The 27,707-nt window shown below is 41.1% G+C and overlaps 5 protein-coding genes across 8 annotated transcripts in view; 3 read left to right on the plus strand and 2 right to left on the minus strand.

Moving 5' to 3' along the window:
• Window positions 1-817: 817 nt before the first annotated feature.
• Window positions 818-2,140, plus strand: LOC115758567. The gene has a single exon (XM_030699278.1). The coding sequence runs from the start codon at window positions 1,089-1,091 to the stop codon at window positions 2,019-2,021; it is 933 nt and encodes a 310-aa protein (XP_030555138.1). The 5' UTR covers window positions 818-1,088; the 3' UTR covers window positions 2,022-2,140.
• Window positions 2,141-2,171: 31 nt separating this feature from the next.
• LOC115758569 (alpha-ketoglutarate-dependent dioxygenase alkB homolog 6) lies at window positions 2,172-3,472 on the minus strand. 2 transcript variants are annotated; one of them, XM_030699281.1, is made up of 2 exons: window positions 3,297-3,472; window positions 2,172-3,227 (listed from the first exon to the last, which is right to left on the minus strand). In XM_030699281.1, the coding sequence occupies exons 1-2, from the start codon at window positions 3,315-3,317 to the stop codon at window positions 2,592-2,594; spliced, it is 657 nt and encodes a 218-aa protein (XP_030555141.1). In that variant the 5' UTR covers window positions 3,318-3,472; the 3' UTR covers window positions 2,172-2,591. The 2 variants fall into 2 exon arrangements, with proteins under 2 accessions (XP_030555141.1, XP_030555140.1); XM_030699280.1 differs by having other exon boundaries at window positions 3,288-3,472.
• A 126-nt stretch (window positions 3,473-3,598) lies between these two features.
• LOC115758568 lies at window positions 3,599-5,496 on the plus strand. Its single transcript, XM_030699279.1, has one exon. It carries the CDS (start codon window positions 3,840-3,842, stop codon window positions 5,376-5,378), a length of 1,539 nt encoding a protein of 512 aa, XP_030555139.1. The 5' UTR covers window positions 3,599-3,839; the 3' UTR covers window positions 5,379-5,496.
• A 4,829-nt stretch (window positions 5,497-10,325) lies between these two features.
• Window positions 10,326-27,707, minus strand: part of LOC115758396 (pneumococcal serine-rich repeat protein) — a 58,058-nt gene continuing 40,676 nt past the window's right edge. For all 3 annotated transcript variants that reach the window (XM_030699035.1, XM_030699038.1, XM_030699036.1), the window contains one exon: window positions 10,326-11,239. In XM_030699035.1, coding sequence (XP_030554895.1) covers window positions 10,739-11,239 — 501 coding nt within the window. In that variant the 3' untranslated portion in view covers window positions 10,326-10,738. The remainder of the gene's footprint in view (window positions 11,240-27,707) is intronic.
• On the plus strand, window positions 12,772-13,768 carry LOC115758397 (accessory gland protein Acp32CD). The gene is made up of 2 exons (XM_030699039.1): window positions 12,772-13,555; window positions 13,655-13,768. Exon 1 carries the CDS (start codon window positions 12,780-12,782, stop codon window positions 13,542-13,544), a length of 765 nt encoding a protein of 254 aa, XP_030554899.1. The 5' UTR covers window positions 12,772-12,779; the 3' UTR covers window positions 13,545-13,555; window positions 13,655-13,768.

Genomic DNA, 27,707 nt, shown 5'->3' on the forward strand with positions numbered 1-27,707 from the left:
ATGGCTTCTTTTTAGAATCGAAACAGGCCCTATATCATGTACAAGCTAATTATAAGTAGATGGACCCTTAAGTTTTGCTTAAAGTAGGCTACGAAATGTCAAGCTTGGATTCTGAGACTTTCGACATTAGCTTAAAAAATCAGTAGCACTCAAAACAGTTAACACAACAACAAAGTACATATTTTTTCTAGAACTCCTAGTAACACGATTTTATTTAATTATTTTTTTGTTATTGTTATATCACCGACAATTTCCGGATTCGAGAAACATGAATATAAATCCCAATGAGCCACGACAAGCCAATGCTCTAGAAGACTGGGAGCAAATGGTTTCGGCCCTGCCACAATCTGCATCAGGGCGTGCCCTAATTGGAAATAGTAGTCCGAATGGAAGGGAACGATCGGCCATGCTGCGCTATCATCAGCGTGGCCCTAGACATGGACATGGACACAGGCATAGATATATGCACGCTCGTGCCGAGGCTGCATTATCCACGCTGCGGCGCAGGAATCGTCGTCCAACATGCAAGAATTGCCGTCATCTGGGACGGGTTAATAAGCACTACAAGCGTCTGCTGAAGCGGCTGCGTATTCGCTTGCGTCGCACTAATGAGCGCCAATAGGAATCTGCTCGACCGATCCCCAACTCGTGGCGTGTGTCGTGCTTTATAGTTTTCATTACAAATTTTGTGCATCCATGTCTGTTTATTAAACTGAGATCCTCTTGGCAGTGTATATATAACTATATATATATATATATATATATAATTTGTATGTGCCTTAGTTGTGTGCGTTGCCCTACTCCTCTCCTGAGACCCTAGTGCAGCCAATTGAATGATCGGCAGAGACCAAAATAAAGTGCACGGCGAGCGCTGAGGCACATGGCCCAAGTACTCAACACGGCGGCGTCGGTGCCGCCAATTGATAAAAGATAAAAATAAAGAGTATGCCACGCAAGAATTTGTTTTATTTTGCTCGCATCTCGAATCTCGATTGCATTTGCTTGTAAATTCTTGAGACGAACGCGCGGCGCGTGCATTGAACGTTTCAAGGCGATTACATAAATCGAACGAAATAATAAAGTGAATTATGCAGAAAACGCTCAAAAAGGAGCTCAGCTTCTCGCTGGACACGCTGGAACGCTATCGCGCCAAATATGGACGCAGTGCATCGCTGGACACAAATGGACACAGCCAACAGATGGAGCCACAGCGCGATGCAGCGCATACAACAGGCCCAGCCCGTTCCCCGCCACCCTCGCTCTTTAAGGCCAACTCTCCACCCAAGCTGACCAAGCTGCAGGAACTGCAACAGAAGAAGGAGGCGTATATGCGGGCACGCGAACACGAGCGTGAAATGGAGAAGTTACAGCGGGCAGATAAAGGCAACAGCAATGGCAGTGCCAGCCTGGACCTAACCAGGCCCAGCACAGTCAGCAACAGCAGCAGCAGCAACAACACCGCAACTGGGAGCAGCAGTAGCAGCGCCGCCAAGAGCAGTACCGCCTCGTCGGTGGCCGCCGCCCTGGCGCAGCAACAGGCAAGCAAAACGGCCGCCGGCTACAGCAATTGGAGCAACAATCACACAACGTTAAGTGGCCAGCCGTGGTGTGCGATCAGCGATCTCATGTACTTCTGTGACAAATACGAGTTCAAGACGCTCAGCACGAGAGATCTGAAAACGCACCAGGAGATCGTCGCAGAGGTGCGTGCCTTGCTATCGGGCAAGGCGCCATTTGATCAGCGCACACGCTTTCCCGGCAACATCCACGATCCGGAGAATCTGTGGGTCTGCATTGGACGCTGCGCCAGCGTTGAATATCATTTGCAGCGCATCATTAGCGTCTTCCGAAAGCCGCTCAACCAGCTGACGCCGGACAAACAGCGCGCTGTGCGTCAGAACTTTCATCTGGCTGTGAGTGAACTCCGGCTGGACATCTCGGCGCGCATCAGCGAGGTGCGCCTCTACGATCGTCTGGTGTTCGAGCGCGAATTTCGACTGGAGTGGCAGGATGAAGCCTAGAGAAAGAGATTGCGGATTAGAGTGGGTACAATTGGTGATTTAACAAGCACAACAGTGGACAACAATTTATTTCATTTCAAATTTGGCTTGGAATTACTTTTCTTTTTTGTCTTTTGGTGCGCAGTGAAAAATATTACAAAAATATTACAGGACTTATGGAAAAACACGCACATACATATGCCACTTAACAAATGCTTGAATATGTATGCATATTGCTTTCATTAACTAAATCTATAAATTATTAGACATATACTTATCTATATATATATATGTACATAATTGGTATAATTGAGTAAACATCTTTTTTGGTTACCAAAAATAAAGCACTTGGTGGGCAATGCTGAAACTTTGCTCAAAAAATACGCAATTTGCATTATGAAACATTGCTCAAAGGTGTGTGTGTGTGCGTGGTGCTTAAATATCTAGCGGAAGATTTTAAGTTGAACATACATATTAGCTTAAGTTAGTTACAGTTTTGCGCCTTGGCAACTCGTGGGCTGACTTCAGTGGGCTACGTGACATTCGCAACGTATGCATTTAGTTAACAAATTTAGCAACAATTGTAAGAGTTTAACAGAACTTCAGTTTCATTTTGCTGGTCTTGGGCACATTGCGTATGGTTAGCGAAATGCGTGGTGCACGACGCACCAGATGATCCCCAATTTTGTATGTATTCTCGCATAGATTGTAATTACAGATGCGATCGCATAGCGTATCCTCGTTGATCTCGCTAATGGCATGCATATAGTCGCTATAAAGTGTGTCCTTCAATATGAGCAAGCTGCGTGGCTCCAAGAGAAGCTTGAATAGCACCTCGCCAGTTGCCTCGCCGGTGGTTTCGCGCTTGGTAAACTCGAGCACGGTGTGGGCACCACATGAAATGGTCGATATAATTGGATAGAAGAGCGGTCCGTCTGTGTGCGGCAAAATGCCCTGACCCGGCAGATACTCATTGACCAGCACATGATTGGCCTTTTGCGACTCAAAGATGCCCAGATTGTTGACCTTGTCCACATAACTTTGCAGCCATTCGGGTATTTCTTCGGCTATCATGCCGTTGGGATGCGGCACACCGCCGTAGTTGACCAGGCGGCGATTGAGCAACTGCGTCCAGCGTGGCTTTGGTGTGCGTTCAATGTGACTTAATATGGATTGCTCTTGATCTGAGGTGATGAAGTTCGGAATGTACATGACTGTTGATGGGCACTACAATGCATATTTTATGCTAGTTAGCAAGTAGTCAAGACTGAGACAACACTTGCTTACCTTGCGCACCTCAAAGTCGGTGAAATCCATGACTAAGGCTACTTGCTAATGGTCTAATCTAAAAATTGCAATTATTGCAAATCAATATTTGTATCCCGTTGGCCCGGTCATTTGGCCTTGGAGAAGCTCTTTCTGACAGCTGCCAGCATATTGTGGTGGTCCACCGATATCCTGTTATCACAACTCTGAAAGTACATTGAAATAACTCGTTGAATATCAATATTATATTTTATTTATATTTTTTATATGAAAAATTTATAGCAAAAATCAAAAATACTTTTCAACAAGTTTCGAATTTGATTGAGTTTGTTCCATAACGTAAACTGCATAATAACGCAAAATGTTAAACTCAACGAATTTTCACGTCCCTGGTTTTGTAACACTTTACAGCACTGCATTTTGATATATCGATTATTTTATATTTAGCAGCTGCCAGCTGGTTTGACTGCAAAATTCCGCCAATATTTTAGCGTCGTTACCAACGTTCGACTTACGTGATAGCCATTTTGGGTGTTTTCCACATTTATTTTAGTGATTAATCCTCATATACACATGCAGATGGCCTCGCCTGTTGTTGACAATATTCAAACAGCTAAGAAAATGAAATTTGATAAGAAATGCGTTTTGCGTTATGCCAAAATCATTGAGCATGCGCTGGAGCCACAGCGTGGATCTGAACGAGCCGCCGGCTTTGACTTGCGCAGCGCCTACGACCTCATAGTTCCGGCCCGTGGCAAGGCTATTGTCAAGACTGATCTCCAGGTTCAGGTGCCAGAGGGTTCCTATGGCAGAGTGGCGCCTCGTTCCGGTCTGGCCGTGAAGAACTTCATCGACGTGGGCGCTGGCGTTGTTGACGAGGATTACCGAGGTAACCTGGGTGTTGTCTTGTTTAATCATTCGGACACCGACTTTGAGGTCAAGCGCGGTGATCGCATTGCTCAATTCATTTGCGAGCGCATATCCATTCCGGAGCTGGAACAGGTCGACAAATTGGATGATACCGAGCGAGGCGAGGCAGGTTTTGGTTCAACTGGAGTCAAGGAATTACCAGGAGACAAGCAGCAGATTATAACTGCAAAAACACCAACCGATAAGAAATATGTTTTGCGTTTTTCCAAACTCACGGAGCACGCGCTGGAGCCACAGCGCGGATCCGAAAAAGCTGCCGGTCTTGACTTGCGCAGCGCCTACGACTTGAAGGTGCCGGCACGCGGCAAGGCTATTGTCAAGACTGATCTTCAGGTGCAGCTGCCAGAGGGCTCCTATGGCAGAGTGGCTCCCCGTTCCGGTTTGGCCGTGAAGAACTTTATCGACGTAGGTGCCGGAGTTGTTGACGAGGACTACCGTGGTAACCTGGGTGTTGTCTTGTTTAATCATTCGGACACCGACTTTGAGGTCAAGCGCGGAGATCGCATTGCACAGTTTATTTGCGAGCGCATCTTCTATCCAGAGCTGGAACAGGTGGACAAATTGGATGATACCGAGCGTGGCGAGGCGGGTTTTGGTTCAACTGGAGTCAAGGAATTACCAGGAGACAAGCAGCAAATTGTAACGGCAAAAACACCAACCGAAAGGAAATGCGTTTTGCGTTTTGCCAAACTCACGGAGCACGGGGTGGAGCCACAGCGCGGATCTGAAAAAGCTGCGGGCCTTGACTTGCGCAGCGCCTACGACCTCATAGTTCCGGCTCGTGGCAGGGCTATTGTTAAGACTGATCTCCAGGTTCAGGTGCCAGAGGGTTCCTATGGCAGAGTGGCCCCCCGTTCCGGTCTGGCCGTGAAGAACTTCATCGATGTGGGTGCCGGTGTTGTGGACGAGGACTACCGCGGTAACCTGGGTGTTGTCTTGTTTAATCATTCGGACACCGACTTTGAGGTCAAGCGCGGAGATCGCATTGCTCAGTTTATTTGCGAGCTTATCTTCTATCCGGAGCCAAAGGAGGTGGACAAGTTGGATGATACCGAGCGTGGCGAGGCGGGTTTTGGTTCAACTGGCGTCAAAGAACTGCCAGAAGCTAAGCTGGCTAAGCAGCAGAATGGCAACGGAAAAACGCCCCTTGGCGAAAATGATGCTACACCCATTTCCACATAGAATATTGTGATAAGCTTAAAGTGCGACTTAACTAGGTATACATAAATTTAAAATACATACTACTTGCACAATCTTGGTAAAGAACTTCAAAAATTCTATCAAAAGTATTATGTTTAAATAAAAACAACAACAAAGTTTCTATATAACATAAAGATTTAACTTTCATAATCTTAGAATATTTACTGTACGTATCCACGCTATGGTGTAGATACATCTTATGGAGACGCTCATTACGAACAGAAGAAATTTAGTAAAATAACAATATAGGTTTTTTTATGCTAAAGAATCATGAAAATATTGGTATAAAAAACAGACCCCAATTTTGGCCTCTTGCTGTTTTCCTTAAATTTTCTCAAAGCATATTTCCGCTCGAAGAGATATTCTATAATTCAACGAATATTTAGGAATCTGCATGGAAATGGCCAAGTAGGAGCTTTTCTGTTGGTAAATGGTTTTGTTTTTATAAGTAATAATCTCTTATATGCACTTTAGAGTACCATACAATGTGCTTCCAAAAGTTTCCTAATTGATAATTCCTCCAGGTTGAGATTCTCACTAGTCAATACAGAAAATGTGTTCTGGACTCTATAATATATGTATATATATATATTTATATATATATAGCAAATATTATGTTGCTTGTCTTTATTGTAGGTATCTCTATACTACGCTGAGGTAGGTCAACTGGGGGAATCGTTGGCATTGCCCTGCTCCAGTTAGCCAGAGTCAGCCAGTTATGACCGATGAATGAAGACGGTGCTTTGGGCCCATGGGCTTATCAGTTTGCGTGTCTCAAGTGCATAAGAAGTGCATATGCGGATTTTGCAGCGATTAAATTCAATGACTCCAATTTGTAATTAGACGTTGAAGTGCGGCTACACGGCTCCAGCTGCGTGCTTTTAATTGGTTTTGCAGTGGTGCATCCTTGGTTGGCTTTTGGCGCAACGGTTACGCTTGACCCGAACGCGGCGCCCCGCACTCGAGGTCAGTTCAGCTCTCCGTAGCGCCCAGTTAACTGCATTCGCTGGCAGGTATGCCTTTTTATACCCTTGCAGAGGGTATTATAATTTTGTTGTGAAATGTGTAACGCATAGAAGAAGACATCTCCTAACCCATAAAGTATATATATTCTTGATCATCATCAACAGCCGAGTCGTTATAGCCATGTCCGTCTGTCCTTCTGTCCGTCAGACCGTCTGTCTGTTTCTATTTCTTTAGTTTTAAAGCTATCTTTATGAAACTTTGCAGAAGTATCTCTTTCTGTTGCAAGCAGCACATATGTCAAAACTAGCTGGATCGGACCACTATATCATATAGCGCCATAGGAACGATCGATCGAAAATTATGTTGTCTAGGTTAAATAGGTGAAAATCTAAATTTTGACAGAAATCGTCAAAATAGCAAGGGGTTACATCACGTTTTTTGCCAAAATCGGAGTCGGCTCGAAAATCAAAACTTTTTTGATGATTTTTGTTGAATTTCTCGGCCAAAAAATGTCAGATTTTGTAATTTTACACCTTTTTGAATTTGTACGGATCCCTACTATAAATTGTCATTCAAACATTTTAAATATCAATGGGCTAAAAAAAGTTGTTGACCAAAAACCGATTCGTTTGTAAAGTCAATGATGATTTTTTGGAATTTTGGAATTGTATACCATTTTATACTCGTAAGGATCAGTACTAACGATTGGCATCAAAAAAATGGATATCTAAATTTTGACCAAATGGCAAGGGGTTACATCACGTTTTTTGCCAAAATCGGAGTCGGCTCGAAAATCAAAACTTTTTTGATGATTTTTGTTGAATATCTCGGCCAAAAAATGTCCGATTTTGTAATTTTACACCTTTTTGAATTTGTACGGATCCCTACTATAAATTATCATTCAAACATTTTAAATATCAATGGGCTTAAAAAAGTTTTTGACCAAAAACCGATTCGTTTGTAAAGTCAATGATGATTTTTTGTAATATCTCAGCCAAAAAATGCCAGATTTTGGAATTGTATACCATTTTATACTCGTAAGGATCAGTACTAACGATTGGCATCAAAAAAATGGATATCTAAATTTTGACCAAAATTGACCAAATGGCAAGGGGTTACATCACGTTTTTTGCCAAAATCGGACATTTTAAATATCAATGGGCTAAAAAAAAGTTCAAGCAAATTACAAATCGGTAGGTTCAAAAGACTTATTGACCAAAAACCGATTAGTTTGTAAATTACACCGCTTTGATGATTTTTTTGATTTTTTCTAATATATTAAATATTATTTATTTCAGGTAAATAAAGTCACAACTTGACAAAAGGGAGAACTGAAGGAATAAAGCTGGAAAAGACCAGACAAAGCTTACTTGGGCAACGCCGGATAATACCTTCTAAGTGTAGATACATAAAATAAAAACTAAATATTCAAATGTTGTAAAACATATATTTTTTCATATAACTATATAAATAATAATAAGGCAATGAAAATACGATGTTATGAAAAAAAATAAAAATATTGAAAAATAAATAAATTCTGATGTTTTTTTGTGAGGAATTTTTTGGGCAGTTAAGGTGAGTAATTCGAAAGAGTCGCCGTTGATCTGCGCGAGATTATATCGTTTTGAAGCGACATATCTCCGCGCGGAGATTTTTGTTTTTAGAGCGGCGGGAGATATGACGTTTGAAAACGACATAACTCCAACGTTGATCATGGCGAGATTATGTCGTTTTAAAAACGACATATCTCCGCGCGAAGATTTTCGATTTTAAAGCGGCGGGAGATATGACGTTTGAAAACGACATAACTCCAACGTTGATCCGCGCGGAGATATGACGTTTGAATACGACATAGCTCCGCCGTTCTTGGCGAGATTATGTCGTTTTGGAGCGACATATCTCCGTGCGGAGATTTTTGTTCTTAGACCGGCGGGAGATATGACGTTTGAAAACGACATAACTCCAACGTTGATCATGGCGAGATTATGTCGTTTTGGAGCGACATATCTCCGCGCGGAGATTTTCGTTCTTAGAGCGGCGGGAGATATGACGTATGAAAACGACATATCTCCGCGCGGAGATATGATATAATTTCGCCGTTGTCCACACCTCGACATAATGTCGCTTTAAAACGATATAGCTTCGCCGATCCTAAAACGTCATACTTACGCAGGAGTACGTTTATATATGCATATGTATGTAGGCTCATATGCATGTGTGCATTAGTAATACGTTCCCAGAGTAAAAACAAAAACATTTCAAAATTATTTTTTATTCAATTTTATTTAATACATATTTTTATTGTCTGTTTGCCATTACCAGGTGTTGGTGTTACATTTTTTTAAGTGTTAATAAAAACATTACGTATTGCCTCTTCGGCTTCTTGTTTACAGCTCGGACACTTAAGTTTAATTTTTTAATTTAAAGAAACATTGTTCGATTTATTGTTGGCAACAATTTGGCGGAAATTCCGGAAATATTTGATTCATCATCCCAGTCAAACAGGTCCTGCCATGAAAGTCCTTCATTTAGCGAAACAGTCTAAGCCAAAAGACCTGCATATCAATTTCTTCCATGTCAAAAAGAATCATAGCGTCTATGATCTTTTGAGTGCGGTCCTGAAAACAAAAGAGAAAGTTTATATATATAATTTTCAATCAATTTGCAGACAACTTACACGTAGTTACTTCGTCGGCGGTCGAAAAGGAGCGCGAATTCGCGACCTGTTTTCATATTCAGCATCAAGAATACTATGGACGAATTAAAAACAAGTAAGAGGTTCTAGTCGGGAGCTCCCGACATCGGAGACATCTCCGACCCCATAAAGTATATATATTCTTGATCAGCATCAACAGCCGAGTCGATATAGCCGTGTCCGTCTGTCTGTTTCTATACGAACGAGTCCCTCGGTTTTAAAGCTATCTTTATGAAACTTTGCAGAAGTATCTCTTTCTGTTGCAAGCAGCACATAAGTCAAAATCAAGCGGTATCGGACTACTATATCATATATCTGCCATAGGAACGATCTGTCGAAAACTAGGTTTTTGATTAAAAACCTTATTTGATTATCAAGATATCTTGCCCAAGCTCGGCATTAACAATTTTCCCTGGGCTTCTTAGATACGGGCAAAGCACTATAAGCATTATGAAAAGGTTGGGTCTGCAAGGGTATTAGATCTTCGGCGTGCCGAAGATAGCTTCTTTCTTCTTTCTCGTTTTTTGTATTGTCTGTTTATAATTTATTTGCTTGTGAAAAATAGCTAAGTATTTGTTTAAATATACAATATATATTTAATAAAATAAATCAATTGTTTTCTTGTCTAAACGTAAACATAATTTTTAAGTTGACCGACGCTGCTTGGTCAGTTACAGATGCCTAGGGTTAAAATACATATAAAGATATATATATGTATATATAGTAAGTATATAAAAGCTAAATATAATTAAATAAACAATATATACATTTGCATTTGTTGTTTGCTGTTGTGTGTGTGTGTGTGTTCGTGTGTTTGTTGTTGTCTTCAAGTCTTGGAGCTCCTAAATTAATGCTGAATTTTGAATTCCAATGTGCAATGGCCGCAAAATATAAAAAAATAATTGTAAACAATTTGAACAACAGTTTTTTTTGGGTTGCTTTTAACAAATGATTTTTAACTAGCTTTAAATATTATATAAAATGTTTATCATATATTGTTATAAAAATATATAAAATAAATAGCCTTTTCTTTGCTAAACAAATAAGGAAATCAAATTTATAAATGAAACTTGTATTTTGTTGTTGTTGTTATTTTTAAGTTGTCTGAATGTTATTTAAATATAATAATAATTACTGACTAGCAGTTATAAACAAAGAAATGAAAATATAAATTAAAAATATTTTAAATAAATTATAAATATTTATGTTATAAATGTAGTGCAAAGCAATTGCACTTAAGTACATAAATCGTTATGTAATTCATAATAAAAACTCATTTAAATTGACTAAATTGCTTCATTAATTAATTAATTAATTATTCATATACGATTGTTTTATAACTTTAAGTGTTGTTGTTAAAATCTGGTTTGTTTTGTTTTTGTTTTTGTTTTATTTTTTTCTATATTTCTATATGCAAATGGAAGACTTTTGCGATTGTTGTTGCTGTCTTAAAGTTCACAACTTTAGCTAAGCCTAGCTAAATTTCAGTTAATATTAGTTTTGATTTAAATTAGTACTTATGTGTTTTTTCTTTTCATTTGAAAGCTCATTTGGTACAACATTTGCAGTTGAAATGCAATTTGTTAGCATATAAACTATATAAAACTATATTTATATATATATATATTTTTGTTAATTTGATATTTGTTTATTTTGTTGTAATTTCGATTGTGACAAATAACTAGCTGGCAGCGTCCTTGCTGTTGTTGTTGTTGTTGTTATTATTGTTGTTGCTGTAATTGTTTCTGTCGGCAGCATCAAAGCTGCAGGGCAACATTGTTGCAGCCCCAATGTTGTCGCTGGCCATGTTGCTGGGCCCATTGCAGCTATCTGCCATGTTGCTGCTGCTGTTGCTGTTGCTGCTGTTGCTGCTACTGTTGGACAAACTGCTGCAACTAGTTACAGCAGTTGTTGTTGCAGTTGCTGTTGTTACTGCTGCTGCTGTTGTTGTTGTTGCTGCTGCTGCTGCTGCTGTTGTTGTTGCTGCCCCACCCGTCTGCAGTGCCAGCATTTGTTGCGCCTGCGCAACGCACGCAACACACGGACACGGCCCGCCCAATTTCTTCGCCAATATGGAGCGCAGCTTCAGCGCCGGCCCCAGCTTCATGCCCAGCGAGCTAACCAAATGATCCTCGGTTAGCAGCGGCAAGCCCGTGCCATCTATGCTCTGATCACGAAAGTGCTGCAAAAAGAATGAGAGAGAAAGAGAATATGAGAGAGAGGAAAGATATGGAGGCAAGAATTAGTTTTGTAGCTAACAAAATTTATGCATGCGGCATGACCAGCTTGCAACTGCTGCTGCTGCTGCTGCGGCTTGCAACGGAGGGCGTGTGCCTCTCGCTGTGTACGTGTGTGTGTGTGTGTGTGATTAATGCGCAGCTTTTAAAATTGTTAATGAAAAACGATTTTTAGCTGCTGCTGCCCCTGGTTGAGCTGGAGCGCAGTAGCATTTTCATATTTGCAACGCACGACGCCAACAGCGATTGAAAGTGGGCTGGCGCAGCCAGTTGCCAGTTGCTGTTTGCTACTTGCAAGTTGCTGGCTGCCCCCCGCCACATGAGATTTCTATTATAGATTGGCCCTGATTGAATTCCATGGCCGTGGCCGCGGCTTTCAACCTGTTTGCCATACACAGCTGCCGCCGTCTGCCAACCCAACTGCCACTGTGCAACTGTGCAACTGTGCAACAGTGCAACAAAGCTGCCCTCCACAGCGGCCACACACTGGCCAAAATACGTGTATGCGCAAGGATCTCTAATCAAACCAAAATTTATAGAAGTCTCACTTAAGTCTATAACTCTTACCACATTAAAAGTAAGAAAGAGTTTGCTTCTAGGTATTCGAAATTTATCTAGTCTATAGTCAATCCTTAGTCCGAAACGAACTACGTTTTTTTTTTTTGGTAATTAAAAATATTATTGCAACATTTTTACAGATTCCTAAATTGGGCTAACGATATATTTTGTACTCTAAATATATAACATTTACGAAAATATTTTAAAAAACATAAATTAGAAATATTTATATTTAAAAGTCTACTTTGTCAAATATCGATTGCTTGTGTGCAATCGAAGCTATCGAAAGTAAGTCCTTAAAAAGTCCTTAAAAAAATAAAATGAAATATCGATCATTCAACGAAAACTTGATATAATTAAAGGATTACTATTATATAAAGTATCGAAAATAATACATTAAATATAGATTACTTATCGAAAGATTGGCATTACACTAAAAATAAGATATATTCTATAATAGACATACTATATACACTATTTGTATGTTAAGCCCTATCGAAAGTATACCATATGATAACGATTACTGATCGAAGGTTTTACTTCCACTTCCCTTTAAAACATATCTATTCCATAATAAACACATCATTCTAAAACAGACACTCTTTCAGATGAGGTATATTTAAATCTGCACTCAAGCAAAATCTTTTCAAGAATAATAAAAAGAAAAGCTCCAATTTATCTATAAATTGATTCAAATTTAAAATATCTGACATTTAAGCAGGGAGTTGTTTTTGTCTTACAGCAACTGGGTTATTTTGTTTGTGCAGTGCATGTTTTATGCGGGGAGCGCTTCATGGTGGGGTTGACTGGGGCTGACCCAATCGTAATCGATTGCGGGCGGGCAATGCAATTCGCTGCACTGAACGGCCCTCATCTATATATAAGAGAGAAAAGCGGACGGCTGCTGTTTAGAGTCTGTTGAGGATCATGAGGACCCGGCTGAGCATACGCATTCTCGCCTTAGGCCTGTTGCTCTGGCAACTGCAGGCCACCGCCGTTCTGGGCCAGAAGTATTACATGAATTTCGCATTCAACAACAACAATCCGGATGGCGAGGGTGGCGAAGGATCTGGCGTCCTAAAGGGAGCACCCAATGGTGGCGGTTCCGCAGAAGGAGCTGTCAGCAGTGAACGCGGAGGCAGCGGGGATCGCGGCGAAAGCGGCAACGGCAGCGGCGACAACAGTCCACAGGCAGACAAGAGCGACCGCGATGGCAGCAGCGACGACCGCGGGAACAGCGGCGGCAGCGATGCTGGCAGCGGTGCTGGCAGCGGAGGTGGCAGCGGTGCCGACAGGAGTGCTGGCAGTGGCGCTGAGGGAGACAGTGATGGCAGTCGGGAACGACGCGTACAGAACAAGGACAGGAGCGCGCTGTTGGATCAGAGAGTGCACGATGACGACGACAGCGATAGCCATGACCCCGTGGATCGGCGCCAGAAGGAGGAGCAGGCGCTCGCTAAGGGCGGCAACAAGGAGCACAGCCATCACAGCAGCTATGAGATCAGCATCGACGATAGCTTCGGCGGCCGCTATGTGCGCTCCATTTATGAGAGCTCCGAGAGCCATGGCCATGGGGCTAGCAGGGCCGGTTCCGGACGTGACAATCAGGAGAACGATAGCTCCGAAAGCCAACAAGGCAACGGGCAAAGGGAATTCGGCGACCAGGACTATGAGGAGCCCCTCGAGAATTAAAGCTAAGTTTTGTAAGTGCTCCTTTCTCCCTTTCACTTCCATTTCTTAAATCCGCCTTTCTACTTTTCTTTGTTTCATGCACCTGCATTTACGGCATCCTGTGGCTGCAGGCCAAAGACATTTCAATTTATGAATTTTGCGCAATAAAAATTATACAATAAATAAAGGAAATCTGTGGAATTTGTTCTGTCTAATAAATTAGATGTTTTGGGCAAGCACGAAGATCGAGCAAGTTGTAAATAGTTTGGATTGGGCACAGGCCAGAAGAATCCAAAGAACAACCTTCAGTTTTGTCATATGAGAAGTCGAAGGAAATTGTGTCAACCTTTTATAACCTATTCCTTATTACTTCTAGTTGTAAGACCCTTCTATATTTCGTTTGATTAAAATAGGTTTAACTTATCATTTCTTCCGTGGAGACATTAATTAGCCTTTGTTTCATACTGTATGGCTTTTGAGCCTCAATTCAAAAAGGGGAAATAAATTATAGACGTTTTATGCAATGTCTGTCTTGCTGTCCCTTCTTCTGAAACTTGGGCGACTAGACTTGGACTATTGCTAGATTTACTGCTGATCTTTAAGAGATCGGGTCACAAATACTTTTACTAATGTTAAGTATAAGTCTATTATACAGTTGCAACTTGAGAACATGACAGATTATATAATGTAAGAGTTCTTTAGCAAATGGAGAGTTACTTCTGGTTTATTGGGATGCAAATTATACTTATTATGTCCAATTGCCTAGTATCCAAAAAGCCACAATGTTAATTTAGGAGCAAATTATATATTTATAATGGGTCACATTAACTTCCTTTCCAATTCCTTCAGTAGAACAGCCCACTGATCGTTAGGATCCTTCTTTTTATCTGCCTGCAATTTCTTGCAGCACCTCTTGCTTCAAAGGTTTCTGGGTTGTTTCGCGTTTATCATGCTCACCCGAGACTCTGTTGCCGAGCCAATGCAAATCGAATGAAGTTTTATGAGTGTGCACACCCCATAAATTCCAAGCGATATCGCAATTAACTGGGGGGCCTAAACACATCCGTTCCAGCCGGGAACCGAGCCTATAAAGAGAACCCAATGTTGGGGCGTGTCAATCAGTGCCGTCCTCTGCGTCATTGTGATTGGGTGGTTCAGACTATGCTGCTCTGTTGCCTATGGACAGCGTTGCCCCTGGTGGTGCTCGGTCAGACGTACTACATCAATTTTGTATTCAATAACTATCGCTATGGAAGTCAGTTCGAACGGAATGCGGGAACCGAATCCACTGAGCCACAGAGCAAAGAAGACAAGTCACATAGTTTAGTCGAGCAGGAAACATTAGAGATAAACTCAAAAGAGATCTGCCCAGAAGATGAGCCGCCGGATAGCGAAGCCCGAAGGTTAGATCACGTGCATCCCAACACCGACGAAACGTTTGAAATTGGAGGAGGTAATTATTGCAAAAATACGACGAAATCTTTTGTAGCAAATGATCTACAGCCAAGCCAACAGATTTACAGATCAATAAGGCCACAGGTCCGCCGGAAGGCAACAATAAGGCCACAAGTACTACAACTACCACCAAGAAGCCAAAAACCACTAGGACTACAAGGAAGGGAAGTACTGCTACGAAGCCAAGTACCACGGGGAACATGGCAGACCTAAGCACAGGGACAAACACAAGGAATAGCACAGAAGCAAACCCAGAAACAAAAACAGAAACAAACACAGGGACAAACATAGGGAAAAACACAGGGACAACCACAGAGACAACCACAGAAACAAACACAGGAACAAGTACAGAAACAAACAGAGAGACAAACACAGGGACAAGCACAGGGGCAAACACAAGGATTAGCATAGGGATAATTAGAGAGAACAATACAGATACCAGCGAAGAGAAAACCATAAACATAACCATAGGGGCAGCCGCAGAGAAAAGTACAGAGACAGCCATAGAGAAAAATACAGAGACAGCCACAGAGAAAAATAAAGAGTGGGCCACAGAGAAAAATACCGAGATAGTTACAGATACAAATAGAGAGACAGCCCCAGAGATAGAGAGTGAGACAGTCGCAGAGATAAAGAGAGAGACAGTCACAGAGACAAATAGAGAGACAGTCACAGAGACAAATACAGAGACAACCATAGAGACAAATACAGAGATAACCACACCGCATTGGCTAAAGGCCACGCCGCATCCTTCCGAATTTTTCGATTATCCGGATGCCATCTGTCACGAAGATATGCAATTGCATGAGGTCTTTGGCGTTACCCTGGCCCGCGATCGTGGTCTGCCCGTTAAGATTCTATGCGAGTTCCAGAATCATTGGGGCGGTCCTTGGCTATTGATGAACCGCATGGAGCTGCCCGCCCGGCTGCACATGAGGCACTGGTTCTTTGGCTATCTAACCGAAGACTATAAGGACATAAACATCAACTTCCTAGCACTGGCGCATATCATAAATAACATGCGGCTGGCCATGCTCATTATTGGTCAGGATAACAATGATAAGCTGGTCTACAATCTATACGATAATGTTGTCATCTCCGGCTTTAATGATCTCTTCATGCTACGCAAGGCGCACCTTGTCGAGGCGAACACAACGGACCTGCTCTTCGTCTCGGTGGGTGAGGTGATTGAGTCGGACGCGGGCAGGAATCGTTCGTGTCCCTTTCGGGTGCTGGGCGCCTGGTGGGGTCCCAAATGGGATAGCTCAAAGCGAACTTTTTGGTAAGTTCCCAATAGGAATCGTTTCCACATAAAATTCACTTTTTTATTCCCATTCTGTTTTTTAAGCGTTTTTCCTGTGGAGCGTGACATCAATCGGCCCGGTTATGTGGCCATATTTATCAAGCCAAATCCGTTCGAGGTTAATAATACAGCTTTTTACGATGACGAAATTACCACCCGCCGTCCGTGGGCCTCTACAATGGATCTCGAGCTACTGGCTCGACTAGAAAATGATCGCAAAAAGTACAATGACGTTAAGGAGCAGGAGTTTCTTTTCAATAAGAGGAAAGTCAAAGAGGAGATGCATCGCCGTGTGAATTTCTTCAATCAGGGCGATTATCAACCCAAAAATGATTTGAAGTTCAAAACCCTGACGACCATAGATCAGTCGATGACCAAAACGTAGCAGAGATCATACGCCAAGCTAGCTTTAAGTAGGAAAAACTAGACAATGACTTAACTTAGACGAAATTTACACAAATTTGAAGACTCAATAGTTGAAATAAGTTAAAAAATTATAGACCAACAACTTTTATAAGCTACAATTAAAAGATAACTTAAGTTAAGTTTAAATAGATAGTTTAAACAGTTATATGATTAAGTGCTGCCAGATTGTTTAAGTTATCAAATAATAATACGAAATAGAAATCTTGATAAAATTAAACTAGAATCATACTTTTAAGCGAGCGCATTAAACCAAACAAAGATTGAGCTTGGGCTCGTTATTTACTGAACGTGCAGCCAACTTAATAAGGCAATAAAGTTATTTAGTGTTGCCAGATCGCTTGTTAACTATTGGTTAATAGGTAAAAAAAATTCATTAAAAACTCTGACTAGTTATAAGAAAAAGAAGTAGTTTTTTTTTTTATAAAACTCAAGCCGAGCTACGCTGCAAGAAACTATTGATAGTTAGCTTACAATTAAATTAGTTTAAAAAATCGACCTAACCATTTCCCACAATACCTAGTTAAGAACGAGACAAAAAAGACTTCAATAAACTGAATGCATACCGGAAATTGGTGGCTTCTTGTATGACTTCGATGTGGACTGGGACTGTCATAATTCGCTAGACAGCAAAAGCGGGAACAACAAAAACCAGCTGAATGGAGGCTTTGATTTGGTGTCTTTGTGGTTACCAACTATATTTTGCGTTCTAAATTCTGTTCCTACAATAATTGACAAGGCAGCGCCAGCGCAACAATAGAACAACAAAAACAATACGAATAAGAACAACAACAACAGCAACAGATTCTGGCTTTAACTAGACGGCAAAGTTAACCATAACAATACCATCGAAAACAGATTTGAATGTGCGACTCGGTCTTGACTTTGAACTCCAATTCCGACTCCAGCTCGAACTCCAATTCCAATTGGAGACCATGTGTGCTGCTGCTGCTGCTACTGCGGCTGCACGCAATGTAATTGTACTCGCCGGCAACGGGGGCAATTTACAAAAAAAATATGGAAATATGCAAATCATTTTGGACCATCAAACAAAAGGCAAACGAAATGCAACTGTGCTCCACGTTGTTAGCGTTAGAAATGAGAAAAGACAATAATGGACTCTAACTTTAAGAGATACTCGACTAGCAGATACCCAGCAGGCCAGTTGTAAGCTTTTTACGAATATAAACATTAGTTTGTTGTAGGCCTAAGAGATAAATTAGAATCCAGAAATGCGGCTAAATTTGTTTACAATTGAAATTAACTTGATCAGCATGCAATACAGAAGTTGCATAACAATTTTCGTAGTTCTAGCCCATAATGTGTTTTCCCTGAGTTCCCTTAGACAAGTATGTCCAGATAGAGTCGAGTATTACTGCTGCCTAGATATATACATTGTTCAATGTTTGAGGAATGCCTTATCTGTTAGCTTGCACAACTTTCAAGGATATAAAACTTACTTCTAGCACACATGAAAAGATTCGCTAAGCTCTATACAAAATCTATTAAAAAAATATGCAGAAATGTTATTAATAAGATTCTACTATATAAATTTGATCTAAATAACTTAAGTTTGCCATGAACCTAATTGTTTAAAAGCTAGTTAGGCACATTTAGCATGAATTCACAAAATATTTGAAGTGCAGCCAACTTAACAATAATTACTTGGTGTTGCCAGATCGCTTAAGCAATTGAATTAGTAGTTGACGTAAAATCGTAAAGTCTGGCAGCACATTTACGAAAGGATTAAAAACTGCAACTGCTTTATTTAATATTGATATCATTGTGTTAAACCATATTTCTAAATTTATTTCCACTCATTTTATTTTCCGCTAAATATCGTAAATAAATTTCATACTAAATGGTTAGGCTGACAGTTAATCCAGTAAATAATCTGAAAGCACCATTTAATGCTAATTTTTTGGTGTGACTTTTAAAAAGCCTAAGATAAAAATTATCAGCGATTTTGTGTGTTCTACAACAAATTAAAATGTTTTCAAGCCGTTTAGCATATGAAAGTTAGTTGAATCTTAACATAAATTATACATTCCTAAGCGTGTGCCAAAAATAAATATACACAAAAAACATTTTCGAGCCCAAAGATATTTTTGAACAATAGACAAATGAATGGAATTTCCTCAAGTTTCGATTGGGTTTATGACACAACCCTCGAACCATGAATGGTTCATCTCAGCATTGGATCAACACGCGGCCTACAACTTTTCAATCTAATCAAGTTTATAGTTCAAGTTTTGACACCGACTCAAAATCCAGAGATTGTCGGCCAACGAAAAACAAAAAAAAATTAGCTCGTGAACTGTTGATTGGAATCGGTTGCCAGAGAAGTCGTAAATATTTGTGTGCCTCGAGTTTATGACATTTCAAGTTTTTCTTTTAATCGTTGTCTCTTTTTTTGCGCCTTTAATAGATCAATAAAAATGAATTTCGGCCAAATAAAGTCATTTTGTTGCGCAATATTTACATAGAACTGCTCAGTTTTGAGACTCGTAAAAAGCAGTTCTTGTTTTAGATTTATTTATTTTTTTTTGGGATTTCGAAAAACCATTAACAAAAAAATGAAAAGACGGAATTACCCCCAAAAAAAAGGAGAAGCAAAAGAAGTTAAATGAATAGCAGTCCGTGCGCAAGTCAAAAGTTGAGCTCGGATCCTGTTCAAGCGTCAAATGCGAAACGTGCCGCGGACCCTTTTCATAAGCAAAGCAAGCCCCAGTAATAAAAAATAAAAAAAAAAAGAATAAAATATACAGAAGGGCGCACTAATAAGCGGCTACAAAAGTGCTTCTGGTCATCGATTGCTGTCTCACTCGCATACGCTCGCTCCCTCTCTCTCTCTCTCTCTCTTTCGCTCTCTCAGTCTCTGATGCTGCTGCTGTTGAAATACATTTTAATTTGAACGGGGCAAACACACACAAAAATGAATTTCAAGCTGCAGCGCCGAGCAGCAGCTCAATTGTATTTCTGCGCTCAATTTAGTTGTACGGATTTTGACCTGCTTAACCTTAAAGCCGGAGCCCAACAACAACAACAACAACAACAGCAACAACTTTAAATGTACCACCACCAACAGCAGCAGCAGCAGCAGCAGCAGCAAGGGGCACAAGCGAAGACAACAATTTGAATTCTAAATTGAACAGCTTTTTGTGCTACCTATGCCCGGGAGCAGTCCACATAGCCGCGTCGGCTCGAGGAACGTGGGCCGACCTGCTGCCAAGACAGCAACTGAGGCCTGTTGCTGCTGCTGCTGTTGTTGTTGTTGTTCTTGTTGCTGCTGCTGCGCTGCTGCTGTGGCAATTGCGCCCAACTACCTACTCATTGTAATTCTTCATGTCTGGCCAAAAGCGACTCGACTGCGGCTACGAGTTCGACCTGATTGCCGTCAGCATCAGCAGCAGCAACAGTCGCCGTGGCCCATCAACAACCTTTGGCTGGCAGTTGCTGCTGCTGCTGCCGCTGTTGTTGTTGCTGCTGCTGCCGCTGTTGTTGTTGCTGCTGCTGCCCAGTTCGTTGTTGGTCCGATCTGCCCACCTAAAAAGTTGACTTGTTTGGCTACACTCCACTTGTGACTTTGGCTTTGATTTTGGTAGCTACCAAGTACGAGTATTTAATGATTTTGTATTTCGTTTCTCTGTTGCTGCTGCTGCTGCTGTCTGGCTGGCTGGCTGGCTGGCGAGTGACCGAAGCAACCAGCAATTACGCTTAATGCCAAACATCCTCTGGTGTGCGGTGGCTGCGGTTTGATCTTGTTACGCATTCAGGCAATACTAGGTGGGCTCATCCCCCTCCCAGCCCAGCCAGGCCAATCCGAGGGCCAATCCAAGGGCTGGGCCAGTGCATCCGCCAAACTACGCCAGCTTGATGGGCATGTTGCCAGCAACAATGGCAAACTTTGTGGCATATACAAGATCAGCCGCAGCAGCAGCAGCAGCAACAACTGCAACAAATGGCAATCGCTTGGGCACGCGCACTAGCCGAAAGGTGTTGGAAATTGGGCTTGGGCTCTGGCATTTAGACCCAGTTTAGTTTAGCGCTTGATTGATTCTAACAGTCGGGCAACGCTTTGCGCAACTGCTTTAAACAAAAAGCTAGCTTATTCTATTAGATAGTTTAGTAAATTACACAATGGCCGCCCTAAGGGCCCATCAAAATCTTGCCAGCCTTTGGCCGAGTGTCCGACTCCGGGTTGGGTAATAAATAAGATTTTTCTTTTCACAGCTACTGCCGCGAGCATAATGAAGTCGTGCTACAGTGGTTCGAATGGCAAATAATATCGTGAAATGTGCAACTTGTTTTGAAGGCAGAAATTTACTATAAGAAATCTTATTCATATCTACCAAAATTTAGGGAAATTGATAACTATTCAGAGTTAACTTATCGATAACAAAACATATCGCAGGTTATTGAAAGCAGATCGATGTTTTACAAGTATATAAAAATACACAAAATTTATGGACACATCGAAAACCGATAAAATTGCTATATCATGTAATCGATTTTACAATTTTTACAAATGTGTAACTATCCAGGATTTTATATAGATACTTTAACTTTTATTTATAACCCACTTTTATCGATAAATATATCGATAAATATATATAAAATATCTTAGTCATGTCTGTAGCTTCTCGAATAATAAACAACATTATTATTATTATATTTAGATTACCTATATTATTTATATAAATATAGACATTTATACAGCTCTCAAGAGTTTCAGCCCAGCGTGCAATCATGACCAGCACGATATTATATCTTGGGGTCAAAATATTAGCAAATTTGATGTGACCCAACGGACAGCAGCAAACAAAAGGTTTCAACTGCATTGAAGAAACGGCAAGACCCTCGAAGAACCCCAAAGACCCTTGAAGATCCTCGACTACAGCGAGCGCTGTTAATTTTCTTTGGCAGCATCTTGAGGTAGTGCGCGGAGTTCGAGTGGGGCACATAATCTGTTTATTTTGGTTACCTTTTGTTTTCTCTCTTTTTTTTGCCACAAGAGAAGCAACTGCAGCAGCAGCAGCGGCAGAAAGTGCCCCGGGTTACACGCCAAAGATACAATTTTAGATTATATGCCCCAACTGTGCGCATGCGCATAATAATAATGCATGCAACGAGCTGCGAGAGCTGTTGCTGCAGCAGCAGCAGGAACCGTGTTGCAGGGTATGCAGCAGCAGCAGCAGCAGCAACGACGACGACGACGAGTAGTCAATTGGCAAAGTCTTTTGAAGAGTGGCTCAGCTCATGCCGGCTTCCTGTTGACTTCGAAAGGGGGGCAACTGCTGCTGGGGGGGAGACACACAAAAAAGGCGTGCAAGTGGGTATAATCATCATCAGCTTTGATAACACACCACGAGCGACGTCGACGCCGACGTGGACGTTGACGCCGCTGCCGACCTGCCGGGACTTGTGGCCCTGCTTCTTTTTTCGAATCCGGCAACGCGGGATCCCGAACTCCAACTCGAACCCGAACCATGATCTTTGCTGCTTGGCATTTGACTTTCGGTCTCCGACTGGGGTTTGAATACCCTGCATATATTGAAAACTGATAGAAAGGGTATGATGATTTTATGCAAATGTTCGCAGCACAAGTTGCCCCTGAATATATGTATATAGATTCCTGATCAGAACCGGATACGCAAGTCTTTGTTTATCATATGCAGCAGGAAAGTATATATGTATTTTTTCAACAGCTTACACAATTTTTACAAAATCGATAGATATCGATTGAAGACACAATTTTGTCATGGCAGAGATTTCTGGAGTTTGTAAGTCCAGAAGGTATCAAGAAAAGGCCTCTCTTTTATATACTCATCTATTTTCATAAACACTTAAAAGTTAATCGGACAAAAAAAAAGAAAAGAGCTATTACAGATTGACTTTTTCATGGTGTTGCTAAGCTAAGATAAGGTATTGTTTAGTCGATCAGCACGCTTTTTAATGATTTTTTTTGTTGCTTCCAGTCATGGCTGGGATCTCACTCTCCTACTCTCTTTCGGACTGCTGCTGCCTGACTTGGTTTTTGCTGCTGCTGTTGCTGGCTGTCAGTTAAATGGCAGCTCTGTGCGCCGTGTGGCCACCTCTTAACCTTCGCTGCATATAACCTCTGCACCAGCATGCGGCGGCTGTAACTTGCATGGCCTGCAGCGGCAGCAGCAGCAACAGTTGCAGTTGCAGCAGCAACATTCTCGTCGTCGATTGCAATCATTTGCTTTCGTGCTGTGATTTTTGCCCCAAAGTTGGCAAGTTCTTCAATGTAGGTGATTGTTCTAACTGCGCTCCTTGGCCATGGCCAACATCATCAAACAGACGACATCATTATCGTGCAACAATATCAAAAGCAAAAAAGAAAAGTGGGCAAAAAAATCGCCAAAGGAGCAGCAAGAAATTGCTTGTCGTTGCGATTTTTGTAGGCGGCCCCCAGCAGCAACCAGCAACCGGCGAGGATAAGGATGAGGATGAGGACGACGACGAGTTGCCAATATATTGAAATATGGCGGTAAGCGGGCAATTTAAATGTTGCCCCGCGCCGCTGCCGCAGCAGTTAGCCGGGGCGGGCACGGAATGTGGTTTTAAGTAATTCATGGATTAATGGCTAGCATATTGCTCTCGAGCCGCACACCTTTCCCAACCCACTCCGCATGCAGCCACAAACATGAAGCCCAAAAGTGACTGACTGAGACTGAATGGTGGTCGGTCGTGTCTGTGGCTGTGGCTCTGGCTGTTGCCTTGGCCGTGGCAAGAGTAGGAGTTGCATGTTTAGCACGTGCCTCAGTTGCCCGTTGTTGTTGTTGTTGTTGTTGTTGCCCCTTGTTGCCTGTTGTCTCGTGTGCGGCAGTTTTGTTGCTGTTGACTGAGGCTAGCTGATAATGCGTTGACCGCCAACGCCGCAAAACAACAACTGCAACCTGGCCAAGATCGTTACGTTTATAATCATTAGGCCACTTTTTGTTTAGGCCAGGCATTTCTTTGGGGCTATATGAAAGCTCAGTCTATACCGTTAGTATGCATAAAGGCAACGCAACTTGAGGCGCTATAACCATAACACTTACAAGATTTTTTGATCCGATTAAATCGGCAAGCGAGAGATGAATGCAAATATTGTTGATTATAGTACAAAAGTGAACGCTTTCTATAGGTCAAATCGAAATTTTTGTTTGTGCAAAAGTTATCGATAGTCGGAATTGAATTAAATGATCGATTAAAATCTATCGATAAACATAAATGATCGTATTATTAAATCAGAAAATAATCGATATAATGCACAAATGTTAAAAAATGTTTATTTCTTTACTGTCGACGATATCGACATCGATAGTGCTTGAGTTAACATCGATAATCGATAGCTGGCGATAACACTTTCAATAGTTTTACAGAACTGAAAATTTACATGAATCAGTCTTCAAAGTTGAGAGAGATAGATTGAAAATCGATAAAGAAGAAATACATATATATACCGATAAAAACTGCGATGCATTTTCTACAAGGCCTTGCCCAACACTAAAGAACTCGAATTATAAACATATCAGTGACATAGGAGTATAAATCGACACAAGTCGTTAAAACTGACTCGAGAAAACAGAGTCAGCATTAACTTCTGATCTTTAATATATCATTAACTATTGAGCTGTAACCAAACAAAAGCGGCAAGTCATACAATTCAAGTGCTGTAACAAATTCACTTCTATTCGTCCGAAAGAAATAATAATAATAAGAAATGAAAAGAAACCTTTGCTTTTTGAAAAGCCCACAAGCTGCACTTGCTGCAAGCCAAGTCATTTCCCGCGGCAACTTCCTGCAAAAGCCCAACTCATATGCAACAATTTGCTTTTTGCCCCAAACGGCTCAAATTGCATTTTAATGCAACTTTCCAAATCAATTGAATAGGCCAAAATCGGGGCACAGAACGAGATGGCAATAGCAACGGGCCAATAAGAGCGAATGCGAGTGGGGAAAATTGAGAAAACCGAAAATGAAATAAAACTTTTAGCCAGCATGTGTGACAGTTATGGATGGTTGTAAGGTCTATGCGAAAAGCCAAACTAACGACCGAGACTATGCGATAAAAAATCGAACTTTAATACGAGCTGAGATCAACAAATAATGCACAAAAGAGATGCAGCTAGAAAATAGATAAAGAGGAGACACACACAGATGTGAAGACGGAGAGAGAGACCTCTGGGCTCAGGCTCAAGTGACAAGTGCGAAACCTGCGCAATATACAAAGAGCTTAAGGGAGAGGGAGCGGGAGTAGGAGCTTGACATTTTGTGCAAAATGCTGACGATCATCATGAGGCTGAAGATGATCGTTATTGTAATGCAGATGATGATGTTTAGTTTTGTAATGCTGAAATATGAAACTGTGCGCCTAATAATAGGGTCGACTTTGAAATGCATACGAGCTGCAGTCGAGGGCCAACTGCAATGTTTGAGCGGGGGCGTTAACTGTGCCGCAATATCTAGAGCTAAGGCGATCTACACTCTATCTATATATATGTATATATAGTATATATCTATGTATGCGAGCATGTACGAGTTCGAGTTATGCATTTGCTGTTGCCTGCTTGACATTTATGTGAACCCAAGCAACAATAACACGTTGTCTTGTGCCTGGGCTCAGTCTCCGTCTCAGCCCGGGCAGAACGTTCGACTCTCAGCGGCCGCGACACGACACCGTGGGCTAAAGCATGCCATGATTTTTTTTCTCTCTCGTTTCGAATACCCTAACGCAACGGGCATTAACTAGGCGTCGTTAAATGTGTAACAGGCATTGGTGATTCTTTATATACTCAAGTATAAAGTAATATATATAGTAGGGGGTGTGTTACAGTGATAAGACGCAACGCAGAATGTGGCCAAACTCGAACTTTTGTGAGTTCTAATAATACACTACTCTAATGTTCCATCCAAACTAACAAAGTTGAGGAGCTGTGTTTATGAAACTTGGTATATATGCTTCATATTTTTGTAAAAAGTAAATATAATAAAACTAGCTGATATATAAAAGAAGTTTTGTTTCTTCTTTATATTATCTTATCTTAAGCAAAACCCTAATTATAGTCTATATACAAAACTTATAAATAAAGCTTTTCTAAACCAAACTCAACAAAATTCCCTTGTATAAAATGACAATATTAAGTTGTACACAGATTTTTATTAAGCTCCCATAAGGGTATACAGAGTTCGGCGCTGTGCAGACAAGCTCTCTTTATTTTTTGTTCGTATTTTGGTTTTCGTTTTCGGAGTTCGAGTTCGAGTCATGAATCTTATGACGCCTACGTGTACTTTTGGCATTTGGCATGTCAAATACAATAAGTACGACCGCGACTATGACGGCCTGATGGCGACGAGTACAACTAAGTACTTGGCCCGAGCCGAGAGACCCGAACACCCCGACACCGAAGATGGAGATACTACAAGCCAAGACAAACAAGCCAGCAAATGGCTATGAAGTTTGCCTGGCTTGTTGGTGGCATGGGAGGGGGGAGGGGCGACAGACAGTTCCGCGTTGGTTGCCGTTTTTTTTTCTCTCTTTTTTTTTGACAGCTTTGTTGAGGTTCAGAGCTTGTAGCCTGTGTCTGGTCTTGGGAAACATTCCTGAATGTCATCACACGCACACAGAAACACTCTCAGACAACAACAACAAAAACTAATTCGGGCCATTTAGGGCAGGCAAGTTCAAAGCTTAAGCTTTGAAGTGGCAGCAGAAAATACTCAACCATTCAGGTGGGAAATAACAGTATTACATTTTGATTAAGTACACTAGAATTCACATGATAGATAAGTGTGACTAATGGGCAAACGAGTAAAATACACAGATGAAATAATAAAAAAACAGTTGAGATACAGGTGAAAAAGCAGCTTTAAGGTTGAGCTTCTGAGATATTTTAGTATATAATAATAATATAACTGATATTTAACAGGTGCAAGATCGAGAGAGTCAGGTAATAGAGACAGCAGAAAATATGTGTTCAGGGTTCGAATCATTATTAACCAGTCTAAGTAAAAGGATTGATTCTTAATTTCAAATTAACATAAAAGTAAAGAATTATAATACAACTCTAAGAAGAGGAGCTCTGTTATACATTTATATTGTGAGCTTTTATACCAATAATTGCAATATATTAAGGCGTATCGCCTGGGAGACACATTTAGGATAGTAGCATACAGAAGCGGCAGGCTTCCAACTAGCTTTTAAAGCATCGCCAAGCTATACTCCAGACGATAATACTTAGTAACTTTGGCACAAACAAATACTATCTTTTTAGAGCAATTTCCCTTATTTCATCTTCGATATATATATATATATATATATATATATATATATATCACATTCTCCTTCGACTTTTAGTTGTAATGGATACTGTTGGTTATTGATGCACATCTTAATCTTAAGATGATCTCTGCCCCCGCAAAGCAACCGGTTGTCTCAGTAGACTGAATCAAGGCATAATTCAAGACAAGAGACACAAACTCAATCGCCTGCAATTTAGCAAGCAAATTCTGAAATGCGGCACGCGGCACAGTCGAAAATAACAGAGCTGAAAGTCTCCGACTAGGAGATACCCTGATGCATGCGCTAAGCTATCTTTACAAAAAATTCAGCTTTCAGTGCATTCCGTTTATACATACATGTATGCATGTTTATTTTGTACATATGCAAGCATGCATGCATGCGTACATGTATGAATGAATGTCCGGATACCTACATACATGCACACATACATACACATATACTTAGGTACATACATACATAGATATGTACAAAAAAATAAATACACACATATGCATATATGTACACACATACATATGTACATACATGCACACATGCATGCATGTATACATACATACATACACACACAAAAAAAAACAAACAAAAAATAAAACCACAAAAAAAGCAGATAACTGCAGAGCCTACTTTAATTCTTGAGAATCGAGGAGACGGGCACTTGATAGAAATACGTTCTATTTAAAGTTGCAGCACAGCG

This window comes from Drosophila novamexicana, unplaced genomic scaffold (genome assembly GCF_003285875.2).
Source record: "Drosophila novamexicana strain 15010-1031.04,08,12 unplaced genomic scaffold, DnovRS2.1 tig00000193-arrow-pilon, whole genome shotgun sequence".
Taxonomy (NCBI): domain Eukaryota; kingdom Metazoa; phylum Arthropoda; class Insecta; order Diptera; family Drosophilidae; genus Drosophila; species Drosophila novamexicana.

Excerpts from the sequence above, each read along its gene's own strand:
- LOC115758567 (XM_030699278.1), top strand. The coding sequence starts at position 1,089 with ATGCAGAAAACGCTCAAAAAGGAGCTCAGCTTCTCGCTGGACACGCTG.
- LOC115758569 (XM_030699280.1), bottom strand. The coding sequence starts at position 3,317 with ATGGATTTCACCGACTTTGAGGTGCGCAAG. Across the intron at positions 3,228-3,287 it reads CCGACTTTGAGGTGCGCAAG|TGCCCATCAACAGTCATGTA; the intron begins GTAAGCAAGTGT and ends TATGCATTGTAG.
- LOC115758568 (XM_030699279.1), top strand. The coding sequence starts at position 3,840 with ATGCAGATGGCCTCGCCTGTTGTTGACAATATTCAAACAGCTAAGAAA.
- LOC115758397 (XM_030699039.1), top strand. The coding sequence starts at position 12,780 with ATGAGGACCCGGCTGAGCATACGCATTCTCGCCTTAGGCCTGTTGCTC.